A 24,833-nucleotide genomic window follows, 5' to 3' on the forward strand; every position below is an offset into this window, starting at 1 on the left:
TGCCGGTACCCCCTTTGTTGGCAGTATGGCGGAAAGAAGTGGACTGGTGTGCTCGCCAGGAGAAGCTGATTCATAAAGCACAAGGATGCCCCCAAAAACATAAGATATGTGGTGGGTGATGGGCATATCATGGACCTCTGGTGTAATGCTGTTGTTGTTTACAGGTATTTGTGCGCTGTTCCAGTATCCAATGCGCACTGTGATGATGTTAATCGATTGTTGTTGGATGCTGCTGATTATGGTTAAAACAAATTAATTTGGTTATTGGAAAAAAAAGAAATCACAATCGTTTTACTCTGGTAAGGACATATAACATACATAAGTTAGCTCACCCAACAGTGTGATTAGTTCCTATCTTTTGTACAAACTTCGCTACTTTACAGTTAATTGCTATGTATTATTAATTCTTCCATTTGCACCTTAACAGGTAGCAAGAACATAAAAATGTCATGCTCCTTACAGCTGGCAGTGACTTAAGGTACATAAGTCAAGTCTCCTAACTTGATCAGATCCTAATTTATGTACAAACCTCAGTACTGATCTGTTAACCTCCACCTCAATATATCTACACAAAAGTAAAACAGCTAATGTCACATTAGGAAGTTAGCACTTGTCATGCTTGAAAGATAATTAATTTGAATTGTAATGCTGAGTTATGCAGTATAATGATATATATACAAAGCTCATTCATCAGTCTCGCAATTGTATATAACTAACACCATTCCCATACAACAGTCTCAAACCTAAACTCTTTAATGAATAACCCTGTGACCTTAACTCGCCTCTAAATCCTATGTGTTACAATCGCCTCTTAGCTAAGTTAAAATTGCACTAAAGTACATGCATATCACTCCACTTTAACCTTTGTGTTTTATTCCCTGTGAATGCGAATTAACTCTTGTTGACAGTTTCTGTACTTTGGCATCTGGGCCTGTTTCATTTGTGCATCTTGTGCAAGCTAAGAGTTGATAACCTTTAAAGTATGTGCATTATCAAAACAAATAAACTCAAGTCTGACATGACCCCTCATCTGTGGCATGACCCATGAAAGAGTCTATTACACTAAAACTTTTATCAAGCATGGGTGCAAAAACACAAGGGATTTAATCTACACCACTTAGTTATAGTTACCTGGATCTTGTTAATTTAGTTACAAATCCTATACATACTATTTTCCCTCCTTTTAATTGGTCATTTGTCCAAGTAGGAGTGATACTTGCTGTCTAATGTTGTATTTTTCTTTCATTTGGACCATAAAGATATGTTATCAACAAGTGAATTTGTTCACAGTGCATATAACAGGTTTTGTAATTTTTGAGCTAGTCTAACAACTTGGATCTCTTTTCCTTAAGGTTGAATATCAGGCTGGATCTTTTGGCCGTCTTCTCCCTCAGCGTTACCTAAATGATCTTGACAGTGCTTTGATCCCTGTGATCCATGGCAGGACGTCAGATTCCAGCAGTTTGCCATTAGTGATGGAGTTGATGTTTTACCTCATTGAAAACCTTTTGTAATTTTGGACATTGTATATTTTATTGTATAAAATGTATTCATATGATTAATTACACACCAAAGTTTAATAAGTTATGCTCAAACTTTATACACCCCTTGTGAGTTAATAAAATAATTATCACTATCCCTTCTTTTTTAAAGGTTGGAGGTTATAAATATCATAGAAACACAGTAATGTTTAATGTATAATTATGTTTCCGAAGTTTAATATTGAGTGTAGACCCTGAAAACTGCAGACTTGTTAAAGCTTTTGGAAATGTGTGCACCACCTACGGTGTTTGATCGTCCTCAGTTTTAAACCTTTCGTGTAGTCCACATGTCTATTCAAACGTTTAATGGTGCCTAATTATCCTTGGGCTGATAAGTGGGATTAACTACTATTTACATTACTGTTATATAGATTGTATAATAATGATGGTTTAGCCTTTCCTCATAACATGTTATAAAAAGATAGCGAAGTCTAGAATTGCATAGATTTTGTTTTTTTGTGAGAAGACTGTTCATTCCAATTTACATGTGGCACTTTTGGTCTTGTGTTTGTAATGGGATGTGTAGAAGCCACATAATCCCACTCCAGACAATGTTTCCCTCTTGCCATGTACTGGATGAAAAATGTTAATGTAATGTGAAACAATAAGAATCCTCCTGTTTTTTAATTTTCAGCTGGAAGTCTGAAAGTGTTAGGTATTCTTAAGTTGCATACTACTGGAATTATCCTTTCATGGTCTACCGAAATGGGCACACCTAACTGCCTTCTGCACCCCTGCAACTTCCTAGACTGGAAAAATAATTCTAGAATAAGCATTGGATGTGTTGACCATTCTCATAGGACGCACAGACAGTAATAACATGGATTAAACAGAGGAATGAATTCTGAATGGCTGAAGGTGGCTAATCAATTTGGTTTAGACACTAGGTTGTTTTTTCCTTTTGGATTGGGTGCATTCCAACCAATCTGAATTTGCTGCTTTGTTTAAGCCTATACTAACTGCTGAAGCACATCTTTTAGGAGTGTCGGGCGCACTTACAACAATTTTGGACGTGGGAATTCAACCGCTATTTCTCATTACACAGCTCTGCCTGTTGCAGTTCCCTGTATACGGATGTAAGTCCCTAGGAGTAGCCCATCCATCCAGTTACGTTCAGGTAAAGGTTCTGCTCAACCCTACAGTTTTGCCAACAAAATGAGGCAAATGCTCAATGAAATGAGTACCCTTGAAAACTTGTAGAAATTGAGCATTGCATAAAATGAAAGTATATTCTTAGTTAAAGTTCACACCTTTTTTCACAGAATGAATGCTTTGAAAGGTAACTGAAGGGAAAGGGGTATTATTTTAGAGATAATGTAATACTAACACTGATTCAGCTAAGGTCTAAAGTCGTCAGCTATTGGTGCCTAGATTTATTAATTCAAGGTGCTAATCAAAATTGATAAGCACATATCCAAATTAAATTTCCACTGCCAAAGCTCTGTAAAAATCATATGCTTTAAGTTTTAAGACCTCTAACAAAAAAATAAATAGCATAATTTTAGGAATCATTTCAGAACTCAAAAACCTTCTTGCAGTGCTGCTGGAGATTTTCCTCTCCTGACAGTTATTCAATGTAGCATGTAAACATTATTTAGGCACATAAATACACATTTCTATATGGCTATTGATGCATGAAGAGAGTAAATAGGTTGTATTGAAGTTAGGAGCAGTTCATGTGTGCCTCTCCACTCCCCTCTAGGAAGAATACACATACAAAATTGACTAGAGATAGATGTGACTGATATGCAACTCTAGTTCCAATTCTCAAGGTGATCATAAAGGCATGGATCAAAAATTAAGGACAGCCCTGTTTTTCCTTTCTTTCTCTTGATTCTTCATCTTCGTTCATGTGATCTATCATAAATGTTTGAACTCATTTGTGCTACTCTGTTGTGTATATATATATATGTATATGTGTGTGAAACTTCCATCGGGATAGTCATTATATTTAATAACTGAAAAAGTAACATTTTATCTCATGATTTTTTTTTTTATCGGACTTGTTCTGCATGTGTTTTTTGACCTCTACAACATCCTGACTAAGTTTTGTGTTAAGGAGAAACCCCTAGATGTTTTGTTGCAAGGTCTTTTTTAGATCTATTTTCCATTATTGACATAGCGCATGTCGAAAACGTGTGAAGTAGATTAAAACCAATATTGCTTCGTTGTGGAGTTTAACAAAAAATTAAAAGGTAACTACACGTGTTTTTTTGACAGGTTATTCTGTCAAAAAAACATAAGGCTTTTTATGTATGGGCACTTATTCACAGAAACTTTAGTACCCATGCAAATTAGCTGTGTGAAGAGGTAGATTGATTTATGTGGCAGTTGTGTGATTGAAGTCTGGTCCTGCCTTGACCCAGTTAGACCAGGTTGAGGTTCCATCAAAAGCATGTTGATCTACAAAACTGCCAAACTACAGCATACCCAACTCCAAAAATGTCTCATTGAATTTGCCAAGTCTTCAGGTTTTGGGAATGATTGTTATTTTGTAGCCCTGTAGGACAATACTTTGTCTGCCCAAGAGGATGGTGGAAGCTAGTTACCATTTCCTTTGTTCCGTCCACTTGATACTATGGTAGCTCTTTAGATGTAATAAAATATATTAGATTATCCTAATGATAGACTAGCCATTTTTTTATGTGTATCCTTATTTTTTAGATATTTTTTGGTGTACATGGAAAGTTTCACTTTTTGGACAAGTTTGACACATTTGTATGCAAATTTACTTTTGATCCCTTTAGTTGGACATGTTCATTCCATATTAGAAAGAACACTTCTTTGTGGGACAGGGCCATGTGACTATTTTATTGACACTTTTCTCCTTGTGCCAATATGCAGACAGATGGTTCAAGAGTTTTCTGTATTTCGAAGTGGAACATCACTGCCTTGTAATATTTCTTACGTGTATTTTTCCTTGTGGTACATTTAACTTTCACTTGTTTCACTGGGGAATTTACATCCCAAGATCTTTATGCAAATGAGCTGGTAATTTCATGTTCTTACTGTAATGTCATAGTGTTTGAGAAAAATATTGGGAACGTCAACCCAGAAAAGTCAAAGTAGATCAGGTCATGTTCGGTAAAGGAAGTATTTTTAACAAAATCTGCCAGGCTACTTTGGCCTGATTAGATTTGTCTGCAGCCTCCCTCTTCATAAAAATGTCAAGATTCAAAAGTATCTAGATCTAGAGGAAGATTATTCAACTTTTATTTTGATGAACAATCTGGTGTTCAGTTAGAACAGCTTTGTAAATGGAAATGCAAATATATGTAACCATGTAACTGTGACAATCGCAGTCTTTCTACGTGCAAGGAAATCTGTCACCACAAAGAAATCAAATTCATTATATTTTAACATACATTAATCAAACCTGGTTTCTTATAGCTTTGTTTCTTACTCTATAAACAGGATGGATTGCTTCCAGATATATAGGCCTATACTTGTGATTAATGGGTCCCTTATTTGTTTCAGTATTTTTCAATAACCTGCTAATGTGGTGCATAATTATTCTGTTCCCATTGTTGCACAGCAAAGATAAATATCAATCCATGGGTAGGTTGTTAATTCAACTATGAAAATTAAAACCATGCTCCGTTATTTAATACACTGTGTACATTTTGGGAAACTTCTTTTACACATATGTTATCATCCTGCACCTTGGTTTCCCTTCCTGTGCCTTAGTCACAGAGCTGAATCTACATTGCAAATAGTCTGAAGCTGTAGAGGTAGGCGTCTGGCACTAAATGACAAAATATTTGTTCATTAATTCAAGCTACATGTTGTCTAAGGGCTTGCACTGAGTGGACTATTAGAGTTGGAAAACGACTTGTGCAAGTGATCGGAGGATGCTGAATATGTAGACATTTACATTGTGTGTAATACATGAACTAGTTTAATTGCACCATCAGTTAGGACACTAAAGATTTGAAGTACCTGTTTTTGGATTATGATGGTAGGCTTGGAAAAAGTAGGAAGTATCGGGAATGTTGTAGGTGACTGTTTCAAGTGAACTAACAACAAAAGCTATCTGGGAATCAATGAAACAAGAACTAGTTCCAAAGTTGACTGAATTCTGATTACTGCATGATGTCCTCTTTTATTTGTAGTATCTATCAACAAATGTAAAATGGGAGTTCGATGCTGTTTGTTTAATATGGCACACTTTATGACATCTGAAAATCTTAATTATAAAATGTGTATTTTGTGCTTATTATTATAAATGATGTGGTGTTTTCTATAAGAAGTAGCTATTTCATTACCTATATTTATAATGAGCTGATCTGCAATAATTTATAAATAACTAATATATTTTTGTACTATATCAATCAATGGTTTCCTTTTTCTTTATTATTTTAAAAAATGATTCACATCAAGCAAGGTGTGGAAACAAAATGCATAAATAAATGAGTCATGATTGCTGAGTTTTGTTTATTCTTTTTTCTTAGAAAGTGTCATACTTTAAAACATGGATAATTGTTAACCAATTCTTGATTTACTAGTAGAGATGATTATTTTTAATTATCTCAATGTAAAAGTAGATGCTGGGTTTAGTAAAAAAGAAAAAAAAATTGTACGACAGTAATACATGAGTGTGCATTACAATATTACGGTGTAAAGAAAGTATTTTATTGATGACCAGTTGTTTTACATTTGTGGCGGTACATTCTAAAAGTAGCTATGATTAATAGTTCAAATTAAAAGAGACTTTACACTTTGAAGTCCACTGTTAACTATAGAATAAGCTGTGGTGAAGTACATTTAAAAGGAATACAACTCAAAACTAATTTAGTTGTCAAACATACATATTTGAAATTCTGTACATCATTTTATAGTTTCTGTTATATATTGATGTTTATCTTATAGCAGTCTGTGACCTTGATTATATGTGGGTGTATGTATAGTGTGTACTGGGTCTGAAAAGGAGGCTAGAGTTATAAGGGGAACACAGTTCAGGCTCCCACAACACTTAATCAGAGAGACTCACAAAGGTAAACCCGTTTTCTCCTTAGGGTATCCATTGGCCTGTCATTGGTAGACTTGCTGGGCATAAACACTACTTTTCACAGATATGTAAAGAGCTACAGTGTAAGATCACTTCAAACAAATATAGAGTTGTCATAAACGACTTACAGATTCAAGCCACAAAATAAGAGAAGAGTGAAACTATAGTAGCTAAATGCTAGATTAATAAAAGTTAGCCAGATAAGCTATTAAAATGTTATTAAAGTAAATTAACCATTTCCTTATAAGCAAATAGTGACATTTCTTCAATATAAATTGTGAGAAAAGGTACAAATTGTGATACAACTGGCAAAAACCTATTGTGTACTTTTAGTGGCACCTGAAGACCTAGGCTGTTGTGCCCCGCAATTGCGTGTAATCTGATTAATGTCTGACTTGAGCTGGAGGGAAACTTTACTTTCAGGCTTAGAAAAATCCATCCAGTCGAGTAAAGCTGGAGGCTGTTTACAATGATGCTTCCTCGAGATAGGACACAGTTGAAACCCATGATAAGCAGACAAAATCTGAACTCGAAATTTTCTGTTGGACGAAGTTGTCATTTGAGAGCAGAGATGTGATGTTAGCTGTCACTGTAGAGTGATCTGGATGAAAATCCAACATAAAGAAAATGGTTCCGATTAATCTATTTTGTTGAAATGTTTGTGATTTCCCTTTTTGTTAGAATGTCTTTCACAAGCCATTTGTGAAGAAACATTTGTTTCTTCAAGGTTCATTTTTGTTTTTTGGGCTTTTACAGCGACTTACCACTTTAACTTTCAATTCCTTTTTTCAAAACCCTATTCCCTGCCTTCCATGCCCATTATAATACCCCCTCCACCTTTTCTTCAGAGATTTCTTATCTCTTTATTCCCTCTATGTTGCTGTTTTTCTTTCTAGCCTCCATACTCCTCCTTTAAATAAACTACAGTTTTTATATACCCACTGCTCCCCTTCATTCTTTACTTCCTTTTGTTAAAACTCCTTACTCCCACTCCTGTTTTTCTTTTTTCAAACCTCTTTACTCCCTTTTGTGCAACCCTCTTACTCCCATAAACCACTGACCAGTTACGACTAGCTACTGATCAACTCCTCCCTCTTTCTTGTTGGGCCAGCTTCTGTCTCTCTCTAGTACTGACGCCAGCTTCACTTTCTGTGTCCTGCTCCGGTTAAACACTTCATCCTCGGAGCTCCGAAAACCACATCAGTGCTGGTACGAGGAGGGAAATGTTGGGTAAATAGAAGTGCAGCAGGAGCTGCTGTAGAGCAATAGGAGCTGCAAGAATTATTTAGCCCTGTCAAGTCAGTAGTAGCCAATGTACAACACTCTACAGGGAGTGGTGTAACACAATTTATGCAGGAGTCGGCCAATGGCTGATGCTCAGACTCTTCTCAGTACATCTGTCGGCCATTGGACAATGCTTGGGAGGGGGTAAAGGAAACCTCCGGTGCTTGCACCAGAGGTATTCTTTTTTAAAAAACAAACGGTGGGGGCAGAGCAGATTCTCTTTTGCTTCAGCCTCTGCACCAACTCACTAATCTGTGACATCAGCGCAACGTGAGTTGATGTCACAGATCCCCACTGGACGAGGAAGAGCAAGGAGGTGGGTGCCCTATCCGCTGGCCGTTGGGGTTTTCTTTGTGCTTGATGCCTTCCCACATTTCAGGGAGGCATTGTTGGAAAGGGGGGAGTTTCCCTTTTCCAGCGATGCCTTCCTGAAACAATTTCCCGCTTGTGGAATGCTGTCTTGCTTCGATCCACAAGCAGGAAACCAGCTAGTCCACCAGGATATTGTTTGTTTGGGGGTGGGTAGCTCAGGCCTTTTGGTATACAGACCGAGCCCGTGAGATCCATTTGTTGGTTTTTTATGTGAAAATGTGGTTTTTCCCTTTGAGCTGTGATACCACCCCAGGGATAATAAAAAAGAATACACATTTTTTAAAAGAAAAGTGTTAGGGGGTTGGCTTTCCCAACATATGGATCGTCCCCCTTTGCACTTGTATATATTTCTTCTTCTTTTAATATTTTTTTTCCACTGAGGGGGGGGAGGGTTGATTGCACCCCCCTGGGGAAAATACATATTACAAAAATAAACTATTATTAGGTGGCTAGCCCTCTTCCATACGAGTCGAACCCCGCACTTTTGGCCCATGGAGGTTTGTAGACCGCTATCTTCATCCATTGGTCTGATGTGTCAGTCTCAGTATTCTTCCACCAACTGCAGCATGAGAGATGGCATTTTGAATTTTCATGAGGACCATGCCACACACAAAGTAGGAGTCTTCAGTTGCAGAGGCTTCACTGTGAATGTGTGCTTCTTGAGATCAAAGCTAAATCTTTGCCTTTCAGGACAATATTTTTATACTAGCAAGGCCCAGCAGCTCTTCCAATAAAAACTTTTTGCGTAAGTCATGACAAAACAAGCAATGACCAAGCCAAAAGCCTGTCCGCGATCACCAGACCTATAGGCGTTGCAAGTGGTTGTTTAGTTTCGGATTTGCTAAAGGTGGACACTAATTGTCTTGCCTGAGTCTAGTGTTTAACATTGTCTAACAGTGATATTATGTTTTTTTAGTTGTCTCACCTAAAATTGTCTCTGCTGCATGTTAGTGACCTAATAAATTAACAGTGTCTGGAGTGGGCTCACCTTTGTTCTTTGAAGTCTGCTATGATACTAGGTATTTTTGTAAGGTGAAGTAATACTTTGGTTTTGCCTTCTTTTAATGTGTTTGGAAAAGCTGCAGCATCAATAAGCTAAGTGCTTTTTTGCTTTTACACTGTTGCACACATCTCAGACACACACACACACACACACACACATCGTTAAGCTAAGTGCTTTTACATATTGTTACGCATATCTCACAGTTGTATACACCCACCTACTGATTCAGAACCATACTTCTGCCTCCTTTGTATGACAGTGTTTTAGAAGGCAGGCGCTTAGACAGTCAACAGAGATGGTGTATTAGTGGATTAATGCTACCCAGACCCTAACTTGATTTATGGAGGATAGCTATGAGGCAGAATCAGATGCCAAGACATCATCTGAGAGAGAGGAAAATGGATCAGACTCTGTAAGCAATTTTTCAGTCAGCAGATTCCATCCGATAGCTCATCTTAGTCATTCTAAGGAACATGGGTATGACAGTTCTGATGTCCTTTTGCAAGCACAGTCTGTGCAGCTGATAGACAGTAGCAGAGTATACAGTCCCAGAGAATAGGCTTGTGCAGCCCACCAATTTCGTGTTTCCCTAAATTGCCCTGTTGATTGCAGACGCTGGATGTAAAGTCGATGCATCAAATGTTTTACCTATTGACTGTTGTCCATCTCTTTTTGGATATTGACTTCCCTGGGGAAGTTGTGCATCAAACAGATTTGCTTATCTGAAGTGTTTCTGAATGAGCATGGTGGCACTCATAGGCCTCATTCTAGGTCACACAGGTGGACTCCCACTTCACTTGGTGAGTAAAGTTTCTAGGCCTTATTTCAAAATGGGGATAGTGCACAAAGCATGCGTACAGTCCTACTGGTCTACTGGCACGATTTGGGTAACATCCAGGTTTGCACTGGTCATGAAAAGAGATGGGTTTTTGCTATTACAGTGTATGCTGCATTTCAATGATAACTCTGCTGCATTGCCCCGGAACCATCCAGACCATTACAGTTCGTTTAAAATTCTGCCTGTCGTGGAACATTTATCTGCCAGGTTTCCTAAAATGTATACTTCTGGAAAGAATATAGCTATAAGACCTTGCTTCTGTACAAAGGTGTGGCTGCAGTTCAGGCAGTAAGCAACGGAGCAAAAGAGCTTGTTATGGCATCAAAGTGTACATACAGTGTGAGAGCTATGCTGGTTATGTATACAGCCTGAGGATTAAGGAATCCTGCAGGAGCATGTTCGTAAGAAGCTACAAAAATCCCAGAGCACTGCTCATAATCAAATTCTCCGATTGGCGGAATGTGTATGTGCTCACTACAATCCATGATGAGAGCACTTCCCCAGTCACTGTTTGTGGTCAGTTGGCCAGAATTCACAACCCCACCTGAATATTTGATTACACCAAATCCATCATTCAGAACATGAGTCGTCATACTCTCACATGGTAAAAGCTGTTCACCCACCTGATCAGCTGGCAACATGCAAAGCTTATGTTGTTTACTGTCGGACCACAACATGAAGACTGATGTCTTTCCTTGATTTTCTGTTGACCGTCATTGAGAGTCTTACTGCTGAATAAGTGGTAGCTTCCACTTCATCACTTTGCCGACCACATCCTCACAATAGTAAGAAAGAATCAAACATGTTGCTGTTGTGGAGTCTGCTCGAATCAGAAAAAGAGGCAGGAGACTCGTTACGTCCCCAGTGCCCTTCTTAGCCAGGCCTATGTTTTCCAACTTGTTTTACGATACAAAAGTGAAGTATCGGGAAATTGACTGTCCTATTATATAATTAATGGCTGGGCCACTACTTCACTAGCTAAGCAACCTTTGAAATTGTTTCCACTTGTTGAGAAAATCTTACATTTGCCTATGGCCTTTTTGACACCTTTATCCAGTGTCAGAACAAGGTTGATGTTCTGTTTGCCATATGACAAGTGCATTACAGTCACCGCATTGCATCTAACGGTGGGCGGAACACAGCCATGTTGCCACAGAGTGCTCTATGCAGCAAAACCTAAAGGCTTTAGTCGTTTTTGGAGTGCTCTCTTTATGGAGCTTCGGACAGTCTTCCCAAGCATTTTTATTTTAGGTCGATATGCAAACTCCGTTCATGGAACCTAGGCCTTGAGTGATCCTTTGACACCCCCAACTCACATCCACAAGCTAGAAGGAAATGGATTTAGCACAAGTGTGCTGAAGGCCCATGAAAGACGTGTCTTCTTTAGCTACAGGTAGCTGCTACGGAAGGATCAATTTGCAAGTATACGAGATTAGTCGGGACTTTGAAGGAGACGGGGACCATGAGCAGGTAGGAAAAGCTTGGGTTAGGTGAGCTTTTACAGGGATATTGCATAGGTAGAAGGAAGATAGTCAAGGTAGTAGAGATGCTCATGCTGGCATTTCATCTCCACCAATGAACTAAACCCTACTGGTGCTGCGCTCACCTCGATATTCAATTATTCTCTCAAACAACTAACCAGATGACTCCAAACCATACAAAACACAGCAGCCAGGAACACCCCAGCCTCCCACCATGCACACACTCTGCACCTCATAAAGAGCCTACGGGCTCGTTACCCAGAAGTGATCTCTCTTCAAACTTCTCATGCACACATACAAAGCCTTACACAATACTGGCCCAGCATACCACACAAAATGCCTCTGATTTCAGAGCTCTTCCAAACACATCCGCTAACCTGACTCCTACTCACACTCATATCATGTACTCACTGGAACAGGCAGTATTGCCTTCTATCTTGCTCTGAAAGCCTTAAACAACCTGTCCCTACAATTCTGTGCCACTGCTAAAAGTCTTGAATACCCCGAAAAGCTGAAGACTTTGAATTTCAAATAGGTGAGTCCATGGATCAGCCCAGACTGCTCTTGTGTTTGCTGCAGGATAGCTTTACACGTGGGTGCACTTTTCCAATAGACAATACTTGACGGAACTCATTAACCCACAATAAACATATGGGTCATATTTGAGGTCTGCTTGCTCTGTTTATCCTTCTTCCTAACATGGTAGGACTTCAGTTAATCATATGACAAGTACATTACAGTCACAGCCCTGCACAGAATGGTGGACAGGACATATGCCACTTTGTCACTGAGTACCCAATTTGCCAAAAACTATGGTCCTTAGTAGTTTCGGACGTGCTCTTTAGGGAACGTAGAACAGTCTTTCCCAGCATGTCCACCTTCGTTTCAAAGGTAGAAATGCTTAGGCATTACTCTTTAGGTAACGTTGAATGGTCTTCCCCAGCATGTCCACATTCGTTTCAAAGGTAGATATGCTCACTCTGTTAGAGGAATCCAGGCCTCGAGACATTCTCAGTCACGCTCTAACTCACAGTCTCACTTGGAAAAAGTTGTATTAGTACAGTGAGCAGCTAAAGGTTCATTGAAGACACGACTTCCTGAGCCTCATGTGGCTCTCATCGAGCTTTTAGTAAAGGTTCACAAGCACGCATTTGCTAACTCTCAGAACGTCCATTGAGACATACTTGACAGGTAGTAAAAACGTAATCCAGTTTTTTTCATTTGTGAAGCTAATTGAGGAATCAACTGTCAGCGTGTCTGGCCATATGTGTTTAGAGGTTTGCTTGTGATGTGTTTGTATGCAAGTTAGTTGATGACTGGGTAAGAGGTGGTATGATAGGGGATTTTTTTCAGTGGCATATGAATGTGATAGGCCCTTTATTGGCTCTAGTATGTTGCTGTGAGTGCACTGCCGTGTTGGATTGGCTCCTGGCTGGCGATATTAAAGGTGTGTGTGAATGGCCCATAAAGTGGTTGGTGCCTTGTTGTAGCTTAATGGCTCACATGCAATAGTATTGGTTTCCATATTCTGATACTGTGATTAGTAATTTCTCTTAGATGATAGCACTTCTGGAGGTGCAAAAAAAAACAACCAGTGTAAGTGGTGGTTTGACTTCTAAAATTCAGAAACACACCCTTCATATTTTTTTACGAAATGAAAATCCAGAGGTGTCCAGGGTGGTGTAACTTGCATTGATCCAGCTCAGTTTCCCAAAGTGCCCTGCAAAACGTAAATGCGTAGATTGATAAGATCACATTTATTTACATTTTGTGTTGAAGATTTCTGGAATCTGTTGTGATCCACAAATAGACAAGCACCCATTTTCCCACGTCTTCATATAAAAATGTAACACAATTTTGGTCGGAGGACCTAGCGCCCACTATTGGATAGGGCACAAAACGCAACACTGACACATCAAATGTTTTCCACTGAAAACCACCTTCTTTTTACAATGTGGGCAGCTGAGGAATTTGGGTCATGTCTATGCTGCCACCCAGGAAAACCTACCAAAACTCTCACATTTCTGAAAACTAGACAGCCAGGGGAGTCCAGGCTGGTATGGCTTACATGGATCTCACAAGGTTTTTTTTACCCAGAAGTCCTTGCAAACCTCAAACTTTGGGTAAAAACGCACATATTCCTTGCATTTCTGTGAGAGAAATTTCCATAATCTGCAGGGATCCACATAGTTCGTACCACCCTGAATTGCAACACATCTCCTGATAACAATGGCACCCCACTTGTATGGGTGAGCCAAGAGGATGCGACACAAATGGCCCTAAAGCGCTAATTACAGAGATCAGCAATAGGAGTGCCTATGGTATTTAGGGCTGTGTTCTGCTGCCACCCATGAAAACCTAACCACTACAGATATTTTTTTTAACTAGACATCCGTGAGCAGGGTGGTGTACCATGCGTGGATTCCACAAGGTTTCCTGCAAACCTCAAACTTTGCCTAAGATCAGGCATTTTTCTTATATTTCTGTGATAGAAACTTCTGGAAACAGGAGGAAGCCATAACATTCTTACCACCTTACATTACCACCCATGTCCAAATAAAAATACTGCCCTCTTGTGTGGCTGGACCTGGTACCCATGATAAGAACGGATCAGACCAAGAGCTGCCAACCTGAAAATCTTCCAGCTATTATAATCAAAAGTAATGTTGACTGATGGGCTCAGTTTTTCCTTGTAGTATGTATGTCTAAAATATGAACTGGGGTAGTTCCAGAAAGTTGGAAAAGGGGAATATTAAAGTCCATATATAAGCAAGACACCACCTTTAATCTGAAGATTCTAGATTAATAAATGTTGGGACAAAGGTTTATGCAAAGATTATACATAATAGGTTAAAAGAGTGGATAGAGCAAAAGGATCTAATTACAATAGAGCAAGGTGGCTTGTTTTTGTCTATGGTAAAGAGCCCGGAAGTTGATGTAGATTAAAGGCAACTTGTTTTATTGCTATGTCGACTTCTAGGCAGCCTTTGACTTTGTCAATCAAGAGATAGTTTGAGGTAAATTAAAAGAGCTGGAACTCATGGTGAGTGTATTAGAAATACTAAAGGAACTACTGGGAAAACTAGAAACAGATACAGTTTAAGTACAATAGCATGTTAGCAGAGAAAATTAGAAATGGATTTCCTCAGGGCTGTCTGTTGGCACCTAGGATTTTGCACTTTATTTAATAGATTTGCCATCTTGCTTATCAAATTTGACTTCCATTTCTTCAAAGATGGGAGGGTGCTAATTCTCCTTTTTTCTTTATGAAGATGATTTTGCAGTTATGAACTTGACCCAACTAGGTCTGCAAAGTAAACTAGAAGTTTTCCATGTGTCGTTTCTGACACCAACTCTCCCACACTGCTCTTCTATCTCTGTGATTATCCTCCTCTTGTATTCCAAAAGCTTTATTTCAGGGCTGTCTGTCCTGCTGGTATTCCTGCTCAAGGCCGGAATCACTTCACATCTCTTGAAGAAACTTCAGACCATTCAGAAATCAGCGGCCAGGCTCATCCTCGACCTCTCCAGACAGACCCACATCACCCCCTACCTGTAGAAACTCCGCTGGTTCCCCCGTACACGAGATGTCAACTCATTACACACCTGGAGCAGAACCAGCTATTCCATGCATCCCAATCCTGCTCCTGCAGTAAACACTGCACTTAAAACTTCCCTGATCACAGCCACCAATGACCTCCGAACCCTCCACGATGGAGGAAAACCAACAGCTTTGATCCTCTTTGACCTCCCAGCAGTCTTCGATACAGTATCCCACTTCACACTGATAGAAAGACTCCACCACATCAGCATTCAAGGGGACGCGCTCAGATGGATCACCTCCTTCCTCACCGAAAGAACCCAGAGGATCCACCTCCCGCCTTTCAACTCTGAACCCAAGGAGATCACTTGTGGTGTGCCCCAGGGCTCATCCTCAGCCCCACGCCCTTCAATTTATATGTGACCCCCGCTGGCCAGCATCGTCAGATTCTGTGGTCTCAACATAATTTCCTACTCGGGTGACACCTAACTCATCCTCTCACTTAATGACAATGCCACCACCAGAACCAACTTTCACAGATGCATGACCAACATAGCCAACTGGATGAAGAAGGGGGTGCTGGAGCTTGCCAGGCTACAAGATGGCCACACCGGAGTAAGCTCCCGAGCTCCGGCATCAATATCTTTCATTATCCTGCAGCATTAGGAGACAGAAAAGGTGGCATACCTCTTGGAGAGGCGCAGTCGTTATACTGGTTGCGGAACAGACGATTGCGGCCGCTGAGCGCACCAATGACAGCAGTGACAAACCCAGGCAGGTGGTTGCGGCGCGGCCTATGAGGATTGTCTGAGTGCGAGGCGAGAAAGGAGGGGCCTGATGCAGACCGGCTGGAATCCCAGGCTGTGGGGGCACACTCCTTGCGGCAACGAGAAGCAACTGGCGAATAATCTGAAGCGGCCGTGCTCCGAACGGCTAGAGAGATCTGAATGCCCCCGGCAGAAACCAAACGAGTACATAGGCAAGAAAGCGGTTGGGTTGTAGACATGACTGAGAGAAAGGTGAGGGAGCGCGACTCGCCGTTGCGGCCTGTTCCCAATCTGCCCGGACCGGAACTGCACGATCCACTCAAATTGGTGCTTGAACCCAATCAGACCATAATACTTAGCGGTCCCTCTCTGGCGTTGTGACTGCAGTGGGAGGCATAAGGCCTAGGATCTTCATATCTGGACCAGGAGATTTTAGCAACACAACGGGTTGTGGTGTCGCTTGGCCATCTTGATCAGGGGGACCTGTTGTGAGGCCCTGAGCCTGGAATCTTCCTGCAAGGCAAAGCATTGTAATAGAGAGGTGCTGAAAGAGATAGACCATACTTTGCAATGATATTCCAAGGAGTTTGGCAGAATTGACTTATGAGAGCCATGGGGAAACCCGATAAAGATTAATCAAGACTGCAGTTTGAGCAGCGGAAATCAGCTAGGCAGCCGGAGGCGGATAAGGCAGCATTTGAATCCGAATCGGAGGCTGGGGAGCCGGCTGAGGACCTTGAGTTAAAACAAATCCTAGCAGCAATGCAAAGAAGCCTGTCCAAGATGGACGAGAAAATTGATGCCTTGTTATTCCGCAAGGACAGAATGTCAGTGTGTCTCGACAAGCAAGCAGAAAGGCTTGACCTCGTAGAGAAACGGGTCTCGGATGTTGAAGACACTCTGAACACAAGTTCGCTGGCGCATCATAAAATTGACAGACTCCTGCAGTCGATACAGGCCAAAGCTGAGGATTTGGAGGCGAGATCCCGCCACAGTAACATCAGACTCCTGGGAATTGCGGAATCGACAAATATTCCTAATGTAGAACTGTTTGTGTAACAACTACTAATCTCGCTCTTGGGCAGAGAAACCTTTTCCAATGTTTTTATTGTGGAGCGCCCTTATCGCTCTCTCAAGCCTGGCCGGTCCCGGGGGCCCCTCCGAGACCTATAATTGCAAGGTTGCTCAACTATAAGGAACGGGACGCTGCCCTAAGCAAAGCCAGGGAGCTACACACACTGCGATACAAAGGTATGGAAATCTCCTTATATCCTGATTTCACACAGCAAGTTCAGGAAGCACGGCGGCTCTTTCTCGATTAAACGAAAGCTTTGTGACCTTAATCTCGATTACAACATGATTTACAATTTTAAATTGTACATTCAAGCAGAGGGCAAGGCCCACATCTTTTCCAGCCCAAAGCAGGTACTGAAATTCATAAAAAGGCGAGAAGGAGGCGGGACTCAACAGGAAACTCTCTGCTCGCCTGCATCCTGGAGGGTGAACCCCCCAGAGACAGAAGAACAGTGAAATGATCTGACATTTCAGCAGCTTGTCCTCAATGAAGGCTCATCCCCAAGGTATGGTGGGGTGGGACTGATTGGCTCAGGGAATGTTATGGGGGCCTTCGGCCCACTTGAGTTTAGAAGGGAAAGAACAATACAAGAGTTTGAGCAACTTTTACAGTGTTCTTACTGGGGCTGACTGTTGGGACTAGACATAATGAACAAGCAGAGCTCCTCACGCAACAGGTACATTTGAGCCTATGCAACCGCTCCAGAACTGTTGGGCATATGCAATGACTGAGTTCCATTATATTTGGCAGTTTATACGTGGTGCTTACTACCCCAGAGGGTTTGCACGATAGCAGCATTTATAAATAAGCTGCCGGATGCCTTAATAAGTTAGATGCTGGTAACATTTGCCCCTGCGTGTTACACACTTTCCTTTCATTGTTTTGTTATGGGGTGGGAGTGGGGGGAGTTTGAGCTGGAAATTGTTTATTGGGGAAGGGATGGGTACTGTCTTTTTATTAAATTTGTCTTTATTGGTTTTCCAACATATTACAAAACAAAGGCACAACGTGCTAACTATTAGCCAGTCATAACACATATACAACACATATTGTAGAGTCAAATATAATGATTCTTTTCCTAATATAGAGTCTAGTTCCATAGTTCAATACCACTGCATACCAGGTTCTTGGACACATTATATTGCCATTCCAGTCCATGACGTCAGGAGAACAACAAGCAATGCAAACCGTTCATCACATAGGCTCGTGACAGACCACATAGTACAGATACGGAGCAGTAAATAAACCATCAATTGGGCATAACAGTGATCACATAACATCTCCGTACATTTACTTACATATCAGTTTACATTTCAGCTAGCCCCATATCGTGACCTGCAGAATCCTTATCCTGTGCAGCCTGCCTAGTATTCAACCTTGCTCAGTCCAGAAAGGGACACCATATGTCAGTCGGACGGGACGCGGAGGGCATCTGATCCCAGAATAGCTCCAACTGAGTGTGCCCATAAGTCACATCTGTTAACCAACTCTTGAAGTCTGGGACCCGCCTCCTACCCCAACGGAGAGCGACCTGTCTACGGGCATAAAGTAGCAGAAGGGCATGTAACTTACGTCGTTTAGGTATCGTGTCACGCACGTATCCTAAAAGTCTCAGCATTGGGGAAGGTGGATCATCCCTACCGATTATTTTATTGACTGCATGAAATATCTCACTCCAAAACAATTGTAAACACAGGCATTCCCAAGCCACATGTAAAAAGGTAGCCTGCTCATAACCACATCTCCAACATCTCGCATCCTCCCTTAAACGCATACGGTGCAGGCTAATCGGCGTTCGGTAATATCTGTGTAGGAATTTGAAATGTCTCAATCTCAGGCGATAGTAAGGGGATAAGACCGACAATTGACCACAGCAATATTCCCATTGTTCCTCCGTCATCTGTGGGTTTAATTCACTATTCCAAAGCTCCATGGACTTGGGCTTCAGAATCGGTCATTCAGATTGCATGACCCTGTAGAGCCTAGTGACCAGTTTTGTAGACGAATGCGTTTTAAGAACATTTTCCAGTGCAAGCATCGTCGGGGGGGGCTTCGGGAAAGCCCGGGTACAGCGCACGACACGCAGTGCGTATCTGGTGATATATTAAAAAAAATCGGCAAACGGCGCCACATGGCCATCCGCATCTAGAGGAGGAGGTCGGAAAGTACCATCAGGATAAAGATCAGCAAACGTATTCAACTTCATTGCGGTAAGTAGTGTCTTACTAACACCTCTCTCCATACATGGCAGCATAGGGTTACGCTCCAATATCATTGATGGCAGGCGCATACAGCGTCTGAGGGATGGGTACTGTCTTGACTATTCTAAGTTGGGGTCTGCATAACATGGGTGGGGGGGTTTGTGCGGTATATAAGTACTTGGGCACAGAGACTTGTTCAGATTTGATGGCACTGCTTATAATTCGGGCTTCTAAGATGGGCACAATGTGGCTATGCAAATCCATCTCCTACTTTGATGTAACGACGAAATTGTCAAACAGTTCGGTTCATGACCTGGAATGTAATGGGGCTGAACGATTATAGGAATATATGCAAAGTGATAGATTTGTCAGGATTACGGTGCCGCTGTCCGCGTTATGCGTGGCAATCGGCATTCCTCCATGACGAACTACGTTACCCAGCAAACCAAGCGGCTACGCAACGTAGCAACGCAAACCACGCAATACCAGGAACTAAAGCTCTGTGGCGTCTGCGGATGGCGCCGATAATTCTTGCCGAGTTGGGGAACTGGTCGGTAAGAGAGAGGAAGCGGTGTAATCGTGAGTTTCAAACCTTCTTTTGGATTGTGGTTTGGAGGCACCCGGCTGGGTGTCAAGTTGGGTTCGAGTGTTGCCGTCCAGTGATACACGCGGCTGTGTGTATCAAACACTCTTTCATTTGACATTTGTTCTTTTGTAGAACCCATGTTAGTTTTCCCTGTTGGAGGAGAAGAGCGGCTGCTTTCTCATGCAGGGAAAATCCGGTTATCTTTTCGAGTTTAAATTGGAGTTGAACATTACCAGTGTCTGGTTCAGGATAATTCAACTCTTGCTCTAGGTCAAGGTGGTTTGGACTCAAAACTGCTATAGGTGTAATTCGTATCTTTCAACAAAAGTCTATACCAGTGTTTCAAGGACCCATTTCTGCACATAGTCTTTTAGAGCACTTCGTATCAGGAAAGGAAAGAAATGTTGGTGAAGTAACCTACAGTGTTCTTCTTTGTTTCCTTTTGTGCACAACCTTTTCTTCATTATTTTCCTTCAGTGCAGGAGAGAAAACCCTGGGGGGGTATCTACTCAGAGAGAAAAGTGCAACCCAAATCAGAACACAGAACTAATGTGGCATGTCAAGTGTTGATGTTAATGTATATGCAATCTTTAAGGAATATCAGATCATTTATTGTATTCATTGTTCTTTCCTAGTTGGTTGCAGTCTCTGGTATTACTCTAAGCCCACCTCTCCTGTAGATAAAGCCTTCGTTATTTTCCTTTTCAGGTAAGGGTTCAGAGACACATGTGATTTGGTATAAAAATGGTTGTTTAGAGGAATCAATTGAGGAAGAAGGGGGTTGTTGTTCTAACATAGTGTCTTTTGTCATTCCAGATCTCCCTCCCTGCTGTTCCCTTCCTTTCCCGTGCTCGCGGAACTGTTCTGTGAGTCTGTATCAATTACTTCAGGCTCCGGGATTGTTGTGTGGGTGTGGGTACAGGCTTTTCTGCACAGCCCCGAGGAGCATAGAGACGGTGCCTGACAGAATTATCGGCCGAAGAAAACTGTTCTCCTCTTGGCTGTGTTGAAAGGAAATGGCCTCGCTTGACGACGTTCTGGCAACCTTGGCCTTGGTTCAAACAGAGCTGGCAGCCTCCAATAGAGAAGTGGCGGCTTCCAGAACTGAGAACGCGCAATTAAGGGCCAGAATGGATCGTTTGCAGGGGAATCCGTTTGATGTTGGGGCTAACACTACACCTACCCCCTCCTTAGTTGTAGAAATGCCCACCCAAATACCATTAGCTCCCCCTGAACGGTTTTATGGAGACAACAAAAAGGTCCAGGTATTCCTGACTCAAGTACTATTACACTTCATGTGTAAACCAAAGATGTTTTCAACTAACCAGGCCCGGGTGGCTTTTCTAATTTCCTACATTGGGGGGGAAGCTGCACAATGGGCTGTCCCAGTGGTTAGGAGAGATGACCCACTACTCTATGATTGGGATGAATTTAGAGTAGAGTTCGAAAAAACATTTGACCATAGAGCTGAGACGTTTTCAGCGGACAGAGAGCTGTTGGTCCTTAAGCAAGGCAATTCAGACTTAGTAACCTATCTGAATAATTTCCGTCGCCTGGTAGCGGAAACTGATTGGCCTGAAGTTAAGCAATCAGCATTGTTCAATCAAGGCCTGAACGATGAAATGAAAGATGTGTTGGCACACATCAATCCACAACCCCGTACCTGATCCGCTCTTATTGAACTTGCTCTACGCCTGGATCACAGGATGAGGGAGCGAAAAGGTGAACCACGGAAGAAAGAGCCAAGAGTGGCGGCTTATGATCGAGGAGGAGGAGGAGAAAAGACCACCTCTGCATCTGACTCTATGGAGATAGGAGCGGTCAGGGCTTCATTAACCCTCAGTGAAAAGGAACATCGTCGGAAAAACTTCCTCTGTTTATATTGTGGGAGAAAGGGGCATTATCTACGGGAGTGTCCGGTGAAGCCTAAGACCGGAAGATATAAGACCGGACAAGTCGCAGCAGGAGCTTCTAACAAAGAGGCGGAAAACTCCAGTGCTTGAGAGTGGAAGGAGGGGAACCCTCAAGCAGGAACATCATCCCTTCAATTACTCCTGGTTGTGACCAGGAAAAGAATCATGTGTTTTTGGCCATGTCTCTGGTGGTAGAGTCAGGAGAAAAAGAAATGCTATGGTGGACTCTGGGGCGACTGGTTGCTTCATGGATTATGTAGAAGCCGCAAGACTTGGCATCCAACTTATCACCAAGAAACAACCTGAAATGGTATACGCAGTGAACGGTAGTGAATTGATAGCCGGTCCCATTAAATACCATACACCGGAGTACAAACTAATTCACAACGGTATACATCAAGAGATGATATCCTTCAACGTTATCCAAGCCCCGCAATATGGTATCATATTAGGACTTCCCTGGCTCCAAAAACACGAACCCCTTATACATTGGACATCCAAAACGATTAGCTTCATTTCCGAGTTTTGTAAAGAACAATGCATGGCGGTATCTGAGTGCCCATCTCGGACCTTGGCCTTGTTATATAGCATCGCCACTGCGGCAGAGAAAGAAGTGGTGTTACCTTCTTGTTATTTGGCCTTTGAAAAGGTGTTCAGTGATATACAAGCCGAGGAGCTTCCACCACATAGAGCCTTTGATTGTCGTATCGATCTTATTCCTGGATCCATTGTTCCGAACGGAAGGCTCTATGCCCTTACGGTGCCCGAAAATGAGTATTTACGCGCTTATTTGGATAAATATTTGGCTATCGGGTACATACGTCCATCGAGATCACCTGCGTCGTCGCCTTTGTTTTTTATCCCCAAGGCGAACGGAGAGAAGAGGTGCTGCATTGACTATCGCGCCCTCAATTCCATCACGATCAAAAACCAGTACCCATTGCCATTGATCCCTGTCTTATTGGAACAAGTCAGAGCAGCCAAAATATACACTAAGCTCGACCTGCGAGGCGCATACAATTTGGTTCGCATAAGACGGGGGGATGAATGGAAGACGGCATTCAAGACGCGGTATGGGCTCTTTGAATACCTGGTGATGCCCTTCGGGCTTTGTAACGCCCCCGCCGCCTTCCAGTTTTTCTTGAATGAGGTACTAAGAGACTTTCTTGATTTCTTCGTAGTCGTTTACATCGATGACATCCTGGTGTACTCTGACTCAACGGATGAACATCGTATACACGTGAGCAGGGTGTTAGGAGCCTTGGAGAATCATCATCTCTACTGCAAAATCACAAAGTGTGAATTTCATGTGACCACCGTTGAATTCCTGGGGGTAATGCTCACACCATCAGGTCAGGTTATGGCTGAAAGAAAAGTTAAAGCTATAAAAGATTGGCCTCGTCCAGGCACTGTCAAAGACATCCAGTGTCTGCTGGGGTTTGCTAACTTTTATAGACGCTTTATTTGTGGTTTTTCTGCCTTGGTAAACCCCTTAACCCGTCTCACAAGAAAGAATGTTCCGTTTCTTTGGGATGCTGAAACACAAGGTGCTTTTGATGGATTGAAAGATGCCTTTACCAAAGCTCCTGTCTTGACTCATGCCAATCCGGAATTGCCCTTCGTGGTGGAAGCCGATGCCTCCGAAGTAGCGTTAGGGGCTGTTCTATCTCAAAGGCACGAAACCACCGGTAACTTACATCCCATTGCTTTCATGTCACGGAAACTCAGTCCCGCAGAGATAAACTATACCATAGCGGAAAAAGAGTTACTGGCAATACGTGATGCATTTTTGGAGTGGAGACATTGGTTGTTGGGAGCGGCTCACCAGATTACCGTTTATACCGACCATCGCAATCTGCAATTCATAAGAGCAGCCCGTCATCTTACCCCCAGACAGTTACGCTGGATGTTGTTTTTTGAATATAGATTCATTGTTACCTACAGGCCCGGAGTCAACAACAAAAAGGCTGACGCACTAACCCGGCAAGAAAACCCTGCAATGTATACCATAACCCCAAACAGATCCATCATCGATCCCTCTAAAGTGGTGGGTGTTACCCATTCAGGGGAATTTTTGCAAGCAGTGCGTTCAGTGATACAGTCCTGTGTCGGGAGAACATGGCTTCGTCACCATCCCGAGTGGAGAATGAAACAGGGAGTGGCCATGAAGGATTCACAAGTGCTTGTCCCTACCAGATCCTTGCAAAGAACTGTGTTTAACTGGTGCCACGATACACCTAGTGCAGGCCATATGGGATGGGCGAAGACTCTTGAGAAGGCTTTGAGGCAGTTCTGGTGGCCTTCCATTCGCCTCGATGTAGGCCTTTGGGGAAAGAAGTGTGTGCAGTGTTCCCGAATGAAGTCAGACCGTCAACAGCCCCAGGGCTATTTGCAACCTCTGCCCACTCCTGAAGCACCATGGGAGAGCATCTCTGTGGATTTCATCGTTGGCCTCCCTAAGGACCAAGGCAAAACGGCCATTTTGGTAGTAGTGGATTATCTTACTAAGATGGGACACTTTATAGCTTGTGATCAGGTTCCTACAGCGGGTCTTTTAGCCCATCTCCTATTGATACACGTGGTGAGGGTACATGGTCTCCCGAAGGTGATAGTGTCGGACAGAGGGGCCCAATTTACAGCACGCTTTTGGAAGGTCTGGTGCGAGGCTTTACACATATCACCTTCCTTATCCACTAGCTTTCACCCTCAGTCCGATGGCCAAACGGAGAGACTCAATCAAACCTTGAAACAATATCTCAGTTGTTATGTTCAGGCCGATACAGATTCATGGGTAGATTGGCTGTGGGTGGCAGAATTGGCTTACAATAGCACTCAACATTCTTCTACAGGTCATTCCCCTTTCTACAGTTCATATGGTCATCACCCTAGGGTTAATCCCCTGGTGCTTCCTAGTAACACTGTTAGGCTGCCGGATGTCAAGACAAGATTGGTGCGCATTCGCAGAATACTTCTTCTTGTTCAGGCCAAGGGGAAATACAAAGCGCAGGCGGACAAACATTGTAGGCCATGCCCTGTCTACAAGACGGGCGACCTGGTGTGGTTGTCATACTAAACACATCAGATTTAGGAGACATAGTGTGTTTAATCCCAGGTTCATTGATCCTTATCGGGTGGTTAAACGGGTGACTCCTGTGGCTGTTAAGTTGCGATTGCCTGCACATTTCAAAATCCATCCTGTATTTCATGTGTCTTTGTTGAAGCC

General features: G+C 42.3%; 1 protein-coding gene across 2 annotated transcripts in view; it reads left to right on the forward strand.

Annotated features, from left to right (window-relative positions):
• Window positions 1–1,978, forward strand: part of ZFYVE16 (zinc finger FYVE-type containing 16) — a 589,878-nt gene extending 587,900 nt beyond the window's left edge. For both annotated transcript variants that reach the window (XM_078675307.1, XM_078675306.1), the window contains one exon: window positions 1,353–1,978. In XM_078675307.1, the coding sequence (XP_078531433.1) occupies window positions 1,353–1,514 (162 nt within the window). In that variant the 3' untranslated portion in view covers window positions 1,515–1,978. The remainder of the gene's footprint in view (window positions 1–1,352) is intronic.
• The last annotated feature ends 22,855 nt before the right edge of the window (window positions 1,979–24,833 follow it).

The sequence above is a fragment of the Lissotriton helveticus genome, chromosome 2_1 (assembly GCF_964261635.1).
Source record: "Lissotriton helveticus chromosome 2_1, aLisHel1.1, whole genome shotgun sequence".
NCBI classification, from domain to species: domain Eukaryota; kingdom Metazoa; phylum Chordata; class Amphibia; order Caudata; family Salamandridae; genus Lissotriton; species Lissotriton helveticus.